This window comes from Lepidochelys olivacea (assembly GCF_965140295.1).
Source record: "Lepidochelys olivacea isolate rLepOli2 genome assembly, chromosome: 14".
Taxonomy (NCBI): domain Eukaryota; kingdom Metazoa; phylum Chordata; order Testudines; family Cheloniidae; genus Lepidochelys; species Lepidochelys olivacea.
The window spans coordinates 9,263,611-9,279,019 of NC_140424.1; the positions used below are offsets into that span (position 1 = coordinate 9,263,611).

Here is a 15,409-nt window from a genome sequence, read left to right on the forward strand (position 1 = left end):
TACAGGAGGTATATATAGAGAAAATACTGACTAACTATTGAGAGGGTGACAATTAATGACTCAATAATCATACTACTTCAGGCAGATTTCCAAAATCTGGTGAGAGTCCTGAAGCCATGATCATTGGACACTGCCCAAATTCCAGAACAGCCTGTAGTTCTCTGAGCAGCAGGCCACACAGTGGCTCCAAAAGCTCTACTGCTTTGGTCAATTCTTCAACATTTTGGCTTTCTTCCTTTCTACATAATAGCAGATCTTCAACAGAAAGCTTTAAAATGGGATCTTATAGTGAATGTCCTCAATACTGTTCCTACATGTTAGTTCTCTAAAGTGCTTTGCCGCATTCAAAAGAAACTTAAGGGGTACCTGAAATGGAATCACCCAATAGCTTTTCTTAGATAGATATCAAACATTCTCTCATAGGTGATATACTGGTAAAGTATGCATTAATTACATAGCAAGTACATGGTTACATTTGATTTAGCAATTATGTAAATCAAACAAACTGGATTCTGGGGGGCTCCATTATCAATGATCTCAAATGAACTAAGGACAGCGGGATTGACAAAATCCAAAAATAATATACATCCCTTAAATATTCTTGTGACAATGGCTGGTTGGTACAGAAAGTTAGTATTTCTGGAGACCTATGTTTCAATCCTATGTAGGTCAAGTAAGAAGAAATTTAGTGATTTCAGATTATCCCCTTTAAGCATGGATGCTCATATAAAAACCACACCATGTAATTTAATGTGACTGGTAAATGTTTGGATAGGAGAGGCTCAGGATTAGACAAGCAAGTGACAGGATCCAGGTGAATGGAAATACATTGGCAGAGGTGGGTTAGGAGGATAAAAAGACTAAGACTGGTATAGTCAAGATGCTGGAGATCAGGATTGATTTGTGTTGACTGAGCAGTATGGAGAAGCTTGTACATGCTTTCCATGCTACACCTGGCTCTAGTCAGCGATATTCATCTGCTACTGAACTAGCAGAGCACCATGAAATCAGCAATAGATATTTAAGTGAATTTCTCTACAAGTCAGTTATGTAAACATGACAGACATAAAAGTTCTGGAAAATGTACTGCAAGTTTCCAAAACAACAAACAAAAAGGAGTCAGCCAAAAAAAATAATGTGAACTTCTCTGAAAGCCCTACTGGAGAACAACCTCCAGCTTACTGAGGAACTACCATTCTCTCCAGAGTACAAGGTAATTCAACCTCTATTCACATTAAGTCAGCACGCCTCTCCTGGGAACACTGGTAGCTGAGCCAAACGTGTGCAACAACTTTATAATGCAGACTAAACCTCATTGAGGGAGTAAACAAACTTCATCACGGCATTTCAGCGAGAACCTCTGGCTCCAAATAAAGCATGGTTTCATAAATGGAAAGGACGTTTTACTGAGCAAGTAACTTAGTTCTGCAGTCTCAATAGCAATAGTCTTTCTTATTCCCTTTAAAACAAGAGCTGTGTGTCTAACTCTGAGAATTACAATCTCTTCTCTGAATACGGTTACAGCAGTCTCAGGAACTCATCTGTTAAACAGATCTCCACAGTTTTGGCATCACATTTGCTATAAACGTTTAAGCAGCAACACTGTCGGTGCTATCTATATAGTTGATTAGATCTGATTGATAACTAAATCATACTGTAAAACTGTGGCATGTCAATTAGCATAGTTATTTAAAAGCATTCAGAGAAGTAGATCGCTCTGACAACATTCATCAAAAAATGTTAAACGCGACTGATTTTTTCAGTTACCTCACTAGATTTACTATTAACTTTTTTAAACAAAAGATTTGCATAGCATATTTAGAACTACGCAGATAAATGTGCAATGAAATAGGTTATTACATCACATGAAGTCCTAATGTAAGGCCATTGTAAGGTCCTAATGTAACTCCTGGGCAACAGCAACATATAATGTACCGTACTTACGTCCACTGAGAAAGAAACCCCTGGTATGTTATCCATCCCCTTTCATTTGTACAAACTGTGTTGTTGACATCAGGTCCCCATGGTATATAAGGGAAGACTTTGAACAAATCTTTGAGTTCATCAGGGGACAAAGCACAATCTCTATCCTAGAAATATGCACATAGTTATACATCAGATACTAATAATATTCTCATCAAAACGTACTTGCAAAAGGAAAGTATTTCTTGCATGGGATTTGAATGGCCTGTGCAGCATTCATTCCATAAGGATTTTCTTACAACAGGTGGATAACCAGTTTTAAAAAAGGATTCTCAGGACTTGTATACGCTAGAAAGGGTAAACATACCAGCTGCGTATACTGGCGTATGAGTGCTTCTGCTGGTATAACTTATACATTTTCCTTAACAAAATAAGTTATATAGACAAAAACACTTTTTTGCTGGTGTAACTGCATCTACCCTGGGGCTTTTGCTGGTATAAAAGTGTTGTTTAAAAGAAAAATTGCATCCCTATGCGACAAACGTTTCTAGTGCAGAACAGGCCTCAGACAGACAAGAAAGGGTCACAACCGTTCCTTCAAATTAAGAATCTGAATACATAAAATGGAGAATAAGCCCAAACTCCCAAAACATTGACTCTCTTGTTAAAGCCTTATTCAATCTTTATTCCTACATAGGCATTTGTCATTTCTAGCATTCTTGACTGTGAGTGTAAAATAAATATGATTTTAAATACAATTTCATAACATGGTAAGAACATTTTTCCTGGTTTAGGAATATCACTGATCAATGCAACATTTAAAAGGGTAGCAGAATCTGACCCTGCATAGGGAAGAGCTGTTCTGTTGACTCAACCTATCAGGAGTCAGAACCCTCACAGAACTGCTGCCACACTGTAACCAGTGCTGGCCATTCAACTCCAAAAGCAGAGGGAAGCATGATCCTTGGTCCAAGAAAACTGGAAGAAGAAACAGGGAAGCCCTACAGGAAACCCTAGGAATTGCCAGGCTTCCACAGAAAGCTTAGGCTGAGTTTTATTCTTTTGTTACTTGAGCTAACAAAGCCTAGTTCCAGGTAGGAGATAAACTGACATCATGTATAGACTTTATATGGAGTAGGGTACTAATGTTACCTGGTTGGCTCACAGAACAATTTAAACACAAGGAAGATGGCTCTCCCAATATAAAAGCATTGATTTAGTTTCCTGTGCCACATTAAAGATGAATATTGACTCCTAATTATTTCTTTGAGTTTGAAAAATAAAATTGGTTCAGCTTCATAAACTTCAATCCAATCCTAATAGAAGGTAAAAAAGACTGCTGGACATCAGGGGTTGGATTTTGTTGATAAACATCCCGTTGTACTGATCAAGTCAGAGTTAAGATTTAGAGAGCAATTAAAACATTATACAAGCACCACTTAAGTCAGACTAAAAGCTTACCAAATCATGCTTATCAAACGTGCTTTGGAGAAACAAATACACATGGTGATTCAATTCTGTTGTGCAGTCAGAAGGAATTTTTAGCCTGTTTATTTAAAAAAAAGAAACAAAAATTAGTCAGATAATAAATAATGTAATTCTTCCAAGAAATAAACATGAAAATAGCATTTAGTGGTTTTGATTTTGCAATCAGCTCCTTTTCTGTTTCACTGAAAACACAGCAAGCACTGTTTACTAGGAGTTCTAAAATCATCTGTAATATAAGGCACTTTCAGATATAACAGGAATATCAGCAGCATTCTATGAAAAAGATAAGGATGGTATAGTCAAAAGAAAATAAGGGAATTAAGCACCTAATTCCCTTAAGAGCCTCTGAAAATCTCATCCTAAAGGAGTTAAATGCCATAAAAAGAGCTGGACAGTTTTATAACTATCTCACTTGTAACTATGCATGGTAAGAGAATGACTTCACCGCATATTAAGCAGTTGGGGCTATTGGCTGGCTTATAGGAAGGGCAGCTTCAAACCAGGTCAGCAGGGACACTGATCTATCCCCCCCAGATGACCAGAAGAGAGGGGAGACTATTTAGGCCTATGCCTCTGCAGGAAAAGCCCTCTTTTACCTGGACCAGGTAGAGCAGCACCCACCCTTCTACCAATGGCCATAGTTAAATACCAGGTTTTGTCATGATCAATGGTGGGCATTACACTAGTCGCTCCTTTCTCGGGGGACTGGGAAGGAATTTTTTCCCTCACCACCACACTGGCCAAGGCAAGAGGGTTTTTTTTTCTCCCTCTTCTCCACAATGGCTAGGGGCTTAGTTGGGGCAAACATGAAACGGGAGTTAGGCTATCATGTCACAACTCACTGTGTAAGTGTGGGGCGGATGTCCAGTGCAGTTACTCCGTTGGGAAGGGATATGGTGATCAGATAAAATGGATTGGTAAAGGATTTAAAGGAGATATTCCTTAAAAGGAATATGGAAATGGGGGACTTGGGGCTCCGATGACTGGTACGGCAAGGAACCTGCCCCCCATTTACAGTTCCCCTTAACCCTCATTCAAGGGGTGGGGGTAAGGTCCAAGCAGCAAGTTGGCTGGGTACTGAGATGGGTGAAGGGGGAAGATGGACAGCCGCCTCCTCCTCCACCACCAAGTACATGTAAATGATTATGGAATTACTTGCACTGCACACTTTTATCTGCTAGGTACTCCCTGACATTTAGGAATAAAATAGTGGCCTAATCAAACCACATCCAGTGTCTCCTGTCCTCCTTCTGTCATAGCTGGACAAAGGATAATTAAGTCCCATGTTCTGGTCATAAACCAATTGTAGTGTTCAGGGAAGAAATTTCCTTCTTCCGCAATCTGACTCCTATTGCACAATTGGCATTATGAGGGACAAAAGTTTGCTTTCCTCTTAAGAATGAGATATGGACCTCTGCCAGGGACAGTATTCTGAAGTGAAATGAACAGAGTCTGATCTGGTATTGCAAATCCCTTGTCCCTCTGCTCTCCATACGCAACCCACAGTGAAAACTAGGTGACACTATGAAACCTAAGTTTAGACATTTCTGCTAACACACCGAAATTGGAATTCCTTTATTCTTCTACTCTCTCTGTATAAAATGGTATTATTCTGCTCCAAGTCTGATCCAACACTCAAGGAAGTTATTGGAAAGAACTTCCATTTATTTCTGTGGGCACTGGTGTAGGCCTTTAATGCACATGCATAATTGAAGTGACACATACATCAAGAGATTATTATATACTATATACTCCATAATGTGTTAATGTAAATATTGCTGACAAAGTTGGGAGCTGTGTATGTATAGTAAGTAGTTGATTTAGCAATCCGAAGGCATGACATACAAATTCTATATAAATAGGTGAAAATTAACAACTGAAACATACGGAGGAAACAAATACTCTGGTGTGAGCTCTAGGTCATCATCATATCCAAAGCGGCGTAATACTGTCCAAGTAGTTTCATGTCTTCCTCGCTGAATAAAAAGTGTATGTAGAAAAAGAAAACCTGAAATTAAATGATAATTCTTAAGACTATGAAGGCTTTCAAACATTTAACATTTACATTGAGAGTGGTTGTTTTTTTTAAATTGGGTGAACAAAATACACACACATAAAAGCATAGTGCAGGATATATAAAATCTTAATGAATACATGACATTTTCTGTACCTTCAATTTGTACAATTATAATACTTCTATAATCGGATCGCCAAAATAATTATTTTCTTAAAATTTGTTTCCTAAGTGTTAGCCCCAGCATTTTTATTACAAGGCTGGTTTTAATTTGTATCATGCTAAAAATTTTTATATAGTCTCCATTAAACATACAAAGAATGACAACCTTCTACAGTAGTTTCACAGAAGCATGTATTAGTTTTGCTACACCAAAATTCAAGGATAATTGCTTAAGTACTTTCCCTGTTTTACTAAAAACTGAGATTACTCCTCCAGTTCAATCCACACATGATTTATTAAGGCTGCGTATAGATTAGGCTTTTCCCCCTACAATTTCTCACTTTTGGTTTCACAGTTGCAGCTCCCACAAGTAGTAGAAAAGATATTGCCTTTAATTTTTACAGCTTGCTCCAAACAGATCTACACAGCAGTCACTAGAATGCTAGTGGGAACCAATGCTTTATCTATGGTAGGGCTCCCTCTGGTGAAACTAAACAAAGAGCCTACTCTAAATGGAAACTATAGAATTTGCCCAAGAGAGAATTTATTTGAATCAGCACACTTAATTCAGACATTTTGGTCCCTTAAGCATTCTCCACTGGAACACCATTTCCTTCTCCCCGATTATTCCTCAGTTTATCCCATGCCACAGCCAAGTTATGACCAGCTCTTGTTGCCAAGGGAGCAAGAAACTGAAATCGTATTTCAACCCCTTTTTCCTCCTTTAACAACAGATTACACATGGACTTCTATCTTGTATCAACTTTAAATGTCTCTCTTCAAACAATACCTACCTTTTAATGTTAATCCATTATCAGCAACTCCATCACTTAGATTTTTTCTGACTACATTCTTTACATCTTCCAATGCTTGAGGCGCTAGTGGAGTATTAAAACAAATTCTCTAACAAACAAGGAAAAGGCATATTAGAAACACTGATACTAAGTCAATCATACAGCATATCCTACTCAAAGTACAGCCCTAAACGCTATGCTAATTTAGTGGTAGGGGCAATCCAAGCAAACTCTAAATTAAAGCAGAGCAGGCAGGACAGTTCCTTGCTCGTTGGTACTGCTCCCACAAAAGAGCAGAACAGGACAGGGTATCTATTATTTGCTTCAGTTTTCAAGACTGTTAAAGAATCACAGCCACCTAGAGAGGAACAGGTGTTTAAAGAAACATAAATGCAATACTGGGGAACCTCGAAATTGTATTTAAACCCACACTAATCAGTAGAGGTAGGGATGTAGAAAAACCCTTTTTCGTTTTTCAAGAAAAGTGTTGCAAATTTAAACGGAAAAAAGGCAGGATATTCAACTGAATTACAATCTTAGCAATAGCTAGCCACAATAATGTGAATTCAGGTTTGAGGAGAAGCTTCAACTCTGCATTCCATTTCTTAGCTCTAATACTTAAGGTTAAATGTAGTTCGATATCTGAAATGTTAGACCTGATTTTCATCTCACTCCAGCGGAATTACTCCTGATTTTACACCAGCATTCAAGGAGAATGAGGCCCAGTATCTGTTATGGGCATCAACAATACAAAGATGATTTATATAGGGCAAGATTTTGCACTACCCAGTGGGAGCATGGAAAGAGACTTCCGCCATCCAACACACAGGACTAAAAGTACAATCCCAGTGGAGACACTGAAGATGGTAATAGTTTCCCAAGGGGAACACAGCCTTCCCTAAATCCACATCAGCAGGAAGGATAGTACATAATGCACCTATTTGCTATGTGATACAGTGCCCATTGTACTGGCTCCCCTGTAACTCAAGGAAATTTCGGTCAAGTCAGCCTCCAGTCCCCAAGCACAGAGCAGTGCCTTAAAAGGCACAATCTAGCCCAGCGGTCGGCAACCTTTCAGAAGTGGTGTGCCGAGTCTTCATTTATTCACTCTAATTTAAGGTTTCGCGTGCCAGTAATACATTTTAACGTTTAAGAAGGTCTCTTTCTATAAGTCTATAATCTATAACTAAACTATTGTTGTATGTAAAGTAAATAAGGTTTTTAAAATGTTTAACAAGCTTCATTTAAAATTAAATTAAAATGCAGAGCCCCCCCGGCAGTGTGAGTGCCACTGAAAATCAGCTCGTATGCCACCTTTGGTACGCGTGCCATAGATTGCCTACCCCGATCTAGCCAGTGAACAGTTTAACAATTAAAAATTGGTATCCAAAGGTTACCAGTCACCTCAGCTTGTTTTGATAGCATTTTAGAGCTGAGCTACCATATACTAGGTATGGAGAAAATAGGGGGTGATTAAAAAAAAATAGTAGGGACCTACCTGAAAGAAGTTGAGCTCTGCATCACTGAGAGTGCCATCATTATCCTGATCAGAGATTCTGAAGATACGAGTCAGAGCTTTTATACAGGCAGGTTTCATCTATAGATCAAGAGAGAAATTAGGACCCACTTTCACAGGAAAATTCACTTTATTTTGGCTTGAAGATGAGAATAATCACACTAATACCACAAGACAGCACCAAACAGAATTCAAATAGATATTGGCAATTTAATGTATGTTTTGTTTTAGATTTTCAGAATGGGCACCTAGAAAATTAATAAATATAAGAAACAACCAACAAAACCCGGCACCAGTAAACTTCTATTCAGAAAAAGATTACAAAAAAGTCCATTTTGATATTAAACTTCCTTAAATTCAATTATATAAAATCTTGAATCTATCTTTGCAGGCTGAACAATCCAAAAGTATCCAAAAACACAAATATCCAAAAATAGTTCTCTGTATTTGTTGCTTTATTGTGATGTAAAAAGTTTTTAAAAACTAATTTGTTGACACAAATTTGAAGAAAATAATTTTCCCTAGCCTTTCCTAATATACATTGAGGTGCATTAGACAAGTGGTTTTAAACTTCTTGTCTGCAGACTATGAAAGGTCATTGTTACCATAGCACAGTGGTTTTCAACCTGCAGTCCGCAGACCATGTCTAAGATTTCCAAAGGCATCCACGCCTCCATTTGAAAAAAAAAGAACCAAAAATTAGTCAAATAATTGACGCAAATGAAAAAAGGTTAAAAACCACTGCATTAGACTATTATGCCCTTGCTCAGCTCCTGTATGATCACCTTTTAAAATATTTACATTTTAAGATAATACATTAATCCATAAGAGAGCAACAAAAATAAGAGGTTTAGAAAATATGACCTATGAGGAAAGATTGAAAGTACTGGGCATGTTTAGTCTTGAGCAAAGAAGACTGAGGGGGAAACCTGATAATAGTCTTCAAATATGTTAAAGGCTGTTATAAAAAGGATGGTGATCAGTGTTTCTCAGTGTCCACTGAATATACAACAAGAAGTAATTGGACTAATCAGCAGCAATGGAGATTTAGGTTGGATATTAAGAAAAACTTTCTAGTTAGAAGGATGGTTAAGCACTGGAACAGACTTCCAAGGGAGGCTGAGGAATCCCTGTCACTGAAGGTTTTTAAGAACATGTTAAACAAACACATGTCATAGATGGTCTAGGTATTCTTAATCCTACCTCAGCACTACAGGATGGACTAGATGACCACTTAAGGTCCCTTCCAGCCATGTGTTTCTATGATTCTACTTCTAATTCTAAGATTAAAGCCTATTTATTTGATCAGACTAGAGAACAATCTTCTGCCTATCAATGAAGATAAATCTAATAAGGCATCTTAAATGGACATTCCACACACAAAAAAATTAAATTCAATGGCTCTAGGGCTACAGTGAACCGTTATTGAACAGGCACTTGATCCATGTTTAACTGGTTTAGGCAAGGTATCAGGAAGAGCCCTGGGGCCAAGCACAGTAATTTTAACTCTCTTGTCTCATCTATTAGACAAAGTACTGAGCATATGGACCAACAGCATGGGAGAGGAAAAGCTGATGAGTTTGCCCCCAGTGAGAGAGAAAAAAGAAAGAGAGGGAATTCCCTCCCAATAAATAAGATGGTTTCAGAGTAACAGCCGTGTTAGTCTGTATTCGCAAAAAGAAAAGGAGTACTTGTGGCACCTTAGAGACTAACCAATTTATTTGAGCATGAGCTTTCGTGAGCTACAGCTCACTTCATCGGATGCATACCGTGGAAGCTGCAGAAGACATTATATACACACAGAGACCATGAAACAATACCTCCTCCCACCCCACTGTCCTGCTGGTAATAGCTTATCTAAAGTGATCATCAAGTTGGGCCATTTCCAGAACAAATACCTGGATTTGTGCTGGAAATGGCCCAACTTGATGATCACTTTAGATAAGCTATTACGAGCAGGACAGTGGGGTGGGAGGAGGTATTGTTTCATGGTCTCTGTGTGTATATATAATGTCTTCTGCAGCTTCCACGGTATGCATCCGATGAAGTGAGCTGTAGCTCATGAAAGCTCATGCTCAAATAAATTGGTTAGTCTCTAAGGTGCCACAAGTACTCCTTTTCTTTTTAATAAATAAGATGGTGAGGGGAAAAAAGAGAAGAGAGAAAACTCTTCTCCAACTACCAGCCACAAAATGGTGAAGAAAGAGGGAGAAAGAAAAGGGATGACAACACTAATTGCACTGTGGTGATACAATGTCATGACACAATAGCACCAGGCAAAATCAGGACGTGCAAAGTCAAGCTGCGATTATTTTGTGGCTTTCTTTTACTCAACGTTGGAGACTGAAGTGGCTTTCCCCACTGTTCAAGATGAAGTGACAATGCACAATAAGTGATAAATTCAGCGCCTCTATTAATTGCAACCTATATTATTATTACTACAAAAATCCACATGCACCCAGGTAATTCATTTAATCAGTTTCCTTGTGCACTAAGAAACTAGCTATGGCTGTTACTGTAACACTAGAAAAAACATGCACTCATCTTGAAGCTCTCTTGTCAAAATCTCACAAGAGTGCTCTGAAATAATTCTGCTTTCCATTACACTGGAGTAAATCTGGAGTAACTACATTGCAGTAAACAGAGTTACTTAGAATTTACATCTGCGTTCATGGAGAAAGAATCTGGAACCAGATTATATCAGATTACATTTGGCATAACTGTACAACCAGGACCAAATCAAATCTGAAAATCAATTTGCAATTGTTTGTACACGTAATTAATTGTGAAGTAAAATGAACATCCTGCAACATTCTCCCCCCAGGACTTAGTTAAAGTCACGGCTCTGATTAATGTCACAGACTATAGGCATAACGGAGCTGGCACATGATGACTGACACTTAGACAGAAATAATGAAACAAGAAAAAAATCTACTGGGGTGGAAGTAGCATAAAAAGCAAGAAGGGAAAAATATTTTACTATTTTAATGTAATTGTCTTCTGAAAAGGGTTTGGCAAAACGAAGATTACTACTACTACACATATATTCGTTTAAAAAGAAATAAAGTACCTCTTTTTCCTCTGGACAATAGAGAGGCCCTGTAGGATGTAAAACAGCTTTCTGTGCATAATAGAATAGCTCAGATATATTCTTCAAGTTTTTGGCTGAACACTGAAAAATAAGTCTTTAAATTAGTTAGTTAACTCTTAAATATTTCACTATTGCTTTGGGTATCTAAATTGAAGCTGAACTCTTGGAAATATGGTCCTTAATAGTGGATACTGTACTCCTTTGAAAAAAATTGAGACCTATGTGTTTGCAATGATTAGCTCAACGGGGACTAGCTCCAGCGCAGTTGCAGCCTCTTAGCGCTACTGCGATACAAACAACAACAACGCAGTCATTTTGAGTTGCTCTATCACTAGTACAATCGAAAAAGTTAAAGTATAAACTTGGCAGCAATGTGGTACTTGTTATTCATTCAGAATGAATTCCAAAATTTAGGAGCATACCTCTACGCAAGTTTCTATCTCTGTGTATTGGTTCATAATGGGAAGGATGGTCTCCATACTGCTATATTCCACTAGATCAGATTTGTTTCCAACCAATATAAGAGGAAGCCTGAAAACATAAGATTTATCAGAGATTTACAATGAGAGGGAGCTGAAAATATCTATTTTATTTGGCAACTTACTCTACTAGAAAGGAAGTAAACAATTTGCATTTATGTTGTTTCTGTGAATAACTAGACACCAATGGTAAAGAGCAGGAACAAAAATAAATTAGCAGTTTTAGGTTTATTTCATAACGGTGTCAAACAAATGAATATGACAAGCATTTAACTCACAAAGTGCTCTACTTGTTTTTTGATTTTTTAGAAAAGTTAAACAGTGTGATTAATTACTTATAAAGCTTCCATTATACACAGGAACACCCAATTTCATATGGATATTTTGTAGACATTCCTACTGCACAGTGCACTACCCTTGTAAAGCTATGAAAGCCGGTCCACTGGGTAAAAATAATCATTTTCCACATTGCACTCCAAGTGATCCCCAAGTAGCTCATGATTACTCAGAAAGAGCAGACACGGACAATAAATGGACAACATTCTTACAAACGATTTTTTTCTTCTGGGTTTTGTTTTAAAAATAGCTAAACCAGAAATTCACACACAAAAATGAGGGTCTGGCTTAAGCCAACCAAAGGCAGGAAGTTCAGAATACAAGCTGTGTCTCCTATGCTTAGCTTGTCACGGAACTTCCTTCAAAGCTCTCCTTTAATTTCTCAGCTTCCAACAACATTTCATAGATCTGTACAAAACTTAAAATATCTGGTGCCTGAATAAATCAGAAGCCTGCCCATGGAGACAGCACTGTGATCAAGCCATGGACTGTCTCTTAGTCTAACTGGTATCAGAAGAAAACTCGTGTAGGCCATTACAGCAGAAAAATTAGGAAGGCATTCACATATATGGCGCAAGTCATCAATGACATTTTTAAAATAGCATATCTGATGTATTAAAAAGTCACTTGCTAGTTGAAAATATCTGTAAAAAATGTAGGCAATGAGACTACTTCAGACTAACTTCACATCTGTCTTTTTTGGCTGAACAAGACCCTCAATGTAATTTAACCACCCCCATCACCTTAACATTTAGGTCTATTTTATGTTTTTCCTCCCTCTCAGTACATACCTGCTATCTTTGTCTGTTCTTTCATTGATGAGAGGAATCCATCTGCTTGTTACCTAAAGCAAGAAATTAACACTTACCAAGAAAATGTACACTTCGACTAATATGACTAAATTGCATACAATAAACTTGAGCATGGCTGGTCCTGGTTTCTTGCTTTCTGGGCTTATTGTGAGTTGGCAGGAGCACCACTTTTGGCCAAGAGGGAGTAGGAATTAAAAAGGAAAAGCATAAGCTGACTGATAGCAACACTCCCAGCTGATTATTGCATGGCATTAACAAGCTCAGAAGAGAATTTTATCCAGTACTCCTTGTTTATGAAAATGGTACACCCAACAAAAAACCCTGAGGTGTCAGTGTTAAACAAGAAAAAGAGACGATTGATGGGAACCACCAGAAAAAGAATACTATTGGTAGATTACACACTATGTAATATTTTCCAGTGAGATTTTATGCACTTTAAATATTTAAGTACAAAGTTTTCACTGTGCCTTCAGGTACCCTGTCACAGGAGATACATCTTGAACAGCAGCTAGATACTATAAAAGGTGTTTTCATCATACCTTGTCAATAGAATTCTTGTTGTTAACAGCATATACTATGCAAATTACATTAGCCTAAAATAAAAAAGAGAAACCATTGAATCCCGAATGTGTGGATTCCCTAGAACAGCAAACAGTTAAAAAGCATACCTAGCAACATCACAACAAAAGAGTAAAAAATGCTTCATTGTTGGCCAGTGTTTGTGCCCCTAGCTTGCTCATACAATTTAGAGTCGGACTGATGGCCTGAAGAGAGCAGAGAAATGAAAAATATTAAGAAATGCCCAAATCAGTTTTTTGCAGAGGTACAGTCCAGGGCAATGGTGGCACAGACTTCTAAGCCATCTACATTTGAACTGTCACAGATTACCCATTTTTCCTTGGTCCCAGAGCTGCAGTTCTCGAGTTTGGCTACCCACCAAGGACATGAAAAAACTGCCTATATATAGAATATACAAAGGTGCATTTAAAATGCTCAGAAAGCAGTGAGGGCAGGAAATGAAGGATTCTTAGTAACTTCACAAACACCCCACTGCAGCAGTTCACTCATAAGGGTACTGCAACAGGTTGACAGGAAAAAAGCTAACAGGATTTTTCAGGCACTGGGATCATTTTGCTGCAAATGCTGTCAGTCCCTTCGTTGACTGTCTGAAAGAAAGCTGGTTTCTCCCTTTCCACCAGCCAAGCAGGAACATGAACCCAAATTGCCAAAAGGGGAGGAATATTGTGCTGAGAGCTGCCATCTTCTCTGGGCATGCTAGTAAGTGGAAAAGGCAAAGCTGACCATTTGCAATGGGTATGCAGAAAGCACAGCATCACACGTAACAGTTTGTGTGTAAGGCTGGCCCTGACAAATATTACAAATGGGAACCAGGAGAGGTGGTGCTATGTGGGTACAGCTGTTTGTCTAGTTTTCAGAGATTAAGAAGATTTAAGTTTGATTTGGGCTTTGCCATCCCACCTATACTTCACTGTGATCAACCTAGACTCGCCAATATCACATTCTACCACTGCCAGGTCACGAGTTTGCCCCTCTCTCTACCATACAGAAGCACTGCAGAGGCAGAGCGCTCAACCTTCAAAGGAGTATATGATTTGAATTATGACAAAGCAATCCTTTCTCACTAATAGTGATTACAGCTCTGATGCATTTCCTAGAAAACAAAGAGCACCCAATCTTCCTCAAGCAGAGGAAGCTTTGCTGTGACAAAAGGTTCTAACAGGAAGGTGGGGGAAGTGTTGAGAGAAAAGAATGGGAGGACTCTCTTCCAATAATTCAAGCCAGAAGCTCTCTAGAGTGAAAAACTTTTTAAAAAGTTTCTTAAACAGTAGAGGAAAATTAAGGAGCACAAGCTGCCTAAGTAGATTCTAGCTAATCACAAACTGTCACTTACCTGTGATATTTCATGGTGAAGCTGCTCATCACTTTGCTCTGCTTCTGCATGCAACAGGAAAAAAATGCCATTAATATTCTATATAATCATGAACTAAACCAGAGAATATTTTACAATACTCATTCCAGGTACAGCCATCCTGGCAATGGCCCTTTTGATTTTTAATCATTTTTAGCTAAGTGTGTGGAACAAAAATACGCTTCTAATGCAAAGGCAGTGAAATTGATGCCCTTGCCACCAGGCTGGAACTGGCATTTGCACACAAATTTCCAGTATGAATTTTAAAGCTGAACAATTTCACTGGCAAGACAGGCTCCCTCTGGAATGCATCAGGGATTGGGTCTGCTACATTTTCTGCCATTTTCTTGGGGTGCTAAACTGATCCTGTTGTTCTACAACAGGGGTGGCCAACCTGGGGCTCTGGAGCCACATGCAGCTCTTCAGAAGTTAATATGTGGCTCCTTGTACAGGCACTGACTCCGGGGGTGGAGCTACAGTCGCCAACTTTCCCATGTGCTGGGGCTCACTGCTCAACCCTGGCTCTGCCACAAGCCCTGCTCCCACTCCACCCCTTCCCGCGCCCTCCTTAAGCCTGCCATGTCATCGCTCCTCTCCCCCCTCCAAGCCTCCTGCACCCCACAAAACAGCTGATTGGGAGGTGCAGGGAGGGAGGGGGAGGCGCTGATCGGCAGGGCTGCTGGTGGGCAGGAGGCACTGGGAGCTGGGGTGGGGGAGCTGATGGGGGGCTGCTGATGTATTACTGTGGCTCTTTGGCAATGTCCATTGGTAAATTCTGGCTCCTTCTCAGGCTCAGGTTGGCCACCCCTGTTCTACAATGTCATGTTTTATGCTGGAATTTACATTTCAGAACAACAGCATCAG

The 15,409-nt window shown here is 38.9% G+C and overlaps 1 protein-coding gene across 4 annotated transcripts in view; it reads right to left on the reverse strand.

Annotated features, from left to right (window-relative positions):
* The window catches only part of RHOT1 (ras homolog family member T1), a 44,563-nt gene that overhangs the window by 15,347 nt on the left and 13,807 nt on the right, over nucleotides 1–15,409 (reverse strand). For all 4 annotated transcript variants that reach the window (XM_084648133.1, XM_084648134.1, XM_084648136.1 and 1 more), the window contains exons 4-13: nucleotides 14,528–14,571; nucleotides 13,155–13,208; nucleotides 12,595–12,647; nucleotides 11,411–11,519; nucleotides 10,968–11,069; nucleotides 7,880–7,978; nucleotides 6,382–6,490; nucleotides 5,299–5,419; nucleotides 3,385–3,469; nucleotides 1,945–2,090 (exon numbers count right to left, since the gene is read on the reverse strand). In XM_084648133.1, coding sequence (XP_084504259.1) covers nucleotides 1,945–2,090; nucleotides 3,385–3,469; nucleotides 5,299–5,419; nucleotides 6,382–6,490; nucleotides 7,880–7,978; nucleotides 10,968–11,069; nucleotides 11,411–11,519; nucleotides 12,595–12,647; nucleotides 13,155–13,208; nucleotides 14,528–14,571 — 922 coding nt within the window. The remainder of the gene's footprint in view (nucleotides 1–1,944; nucleotides 2,091–3,384; nucleotides 3,470–5,298; nucleotides 5,420–6,381; nucleotides 6,491–7,879; nucleotides 7,979–10,967; nucleotides 11,070–11,410; nucleotides 11,520–12,594; nucleotides 12,648–13,154; nucleotides 13,209–14,527; nucleotides 14,572–15,409) is intronic.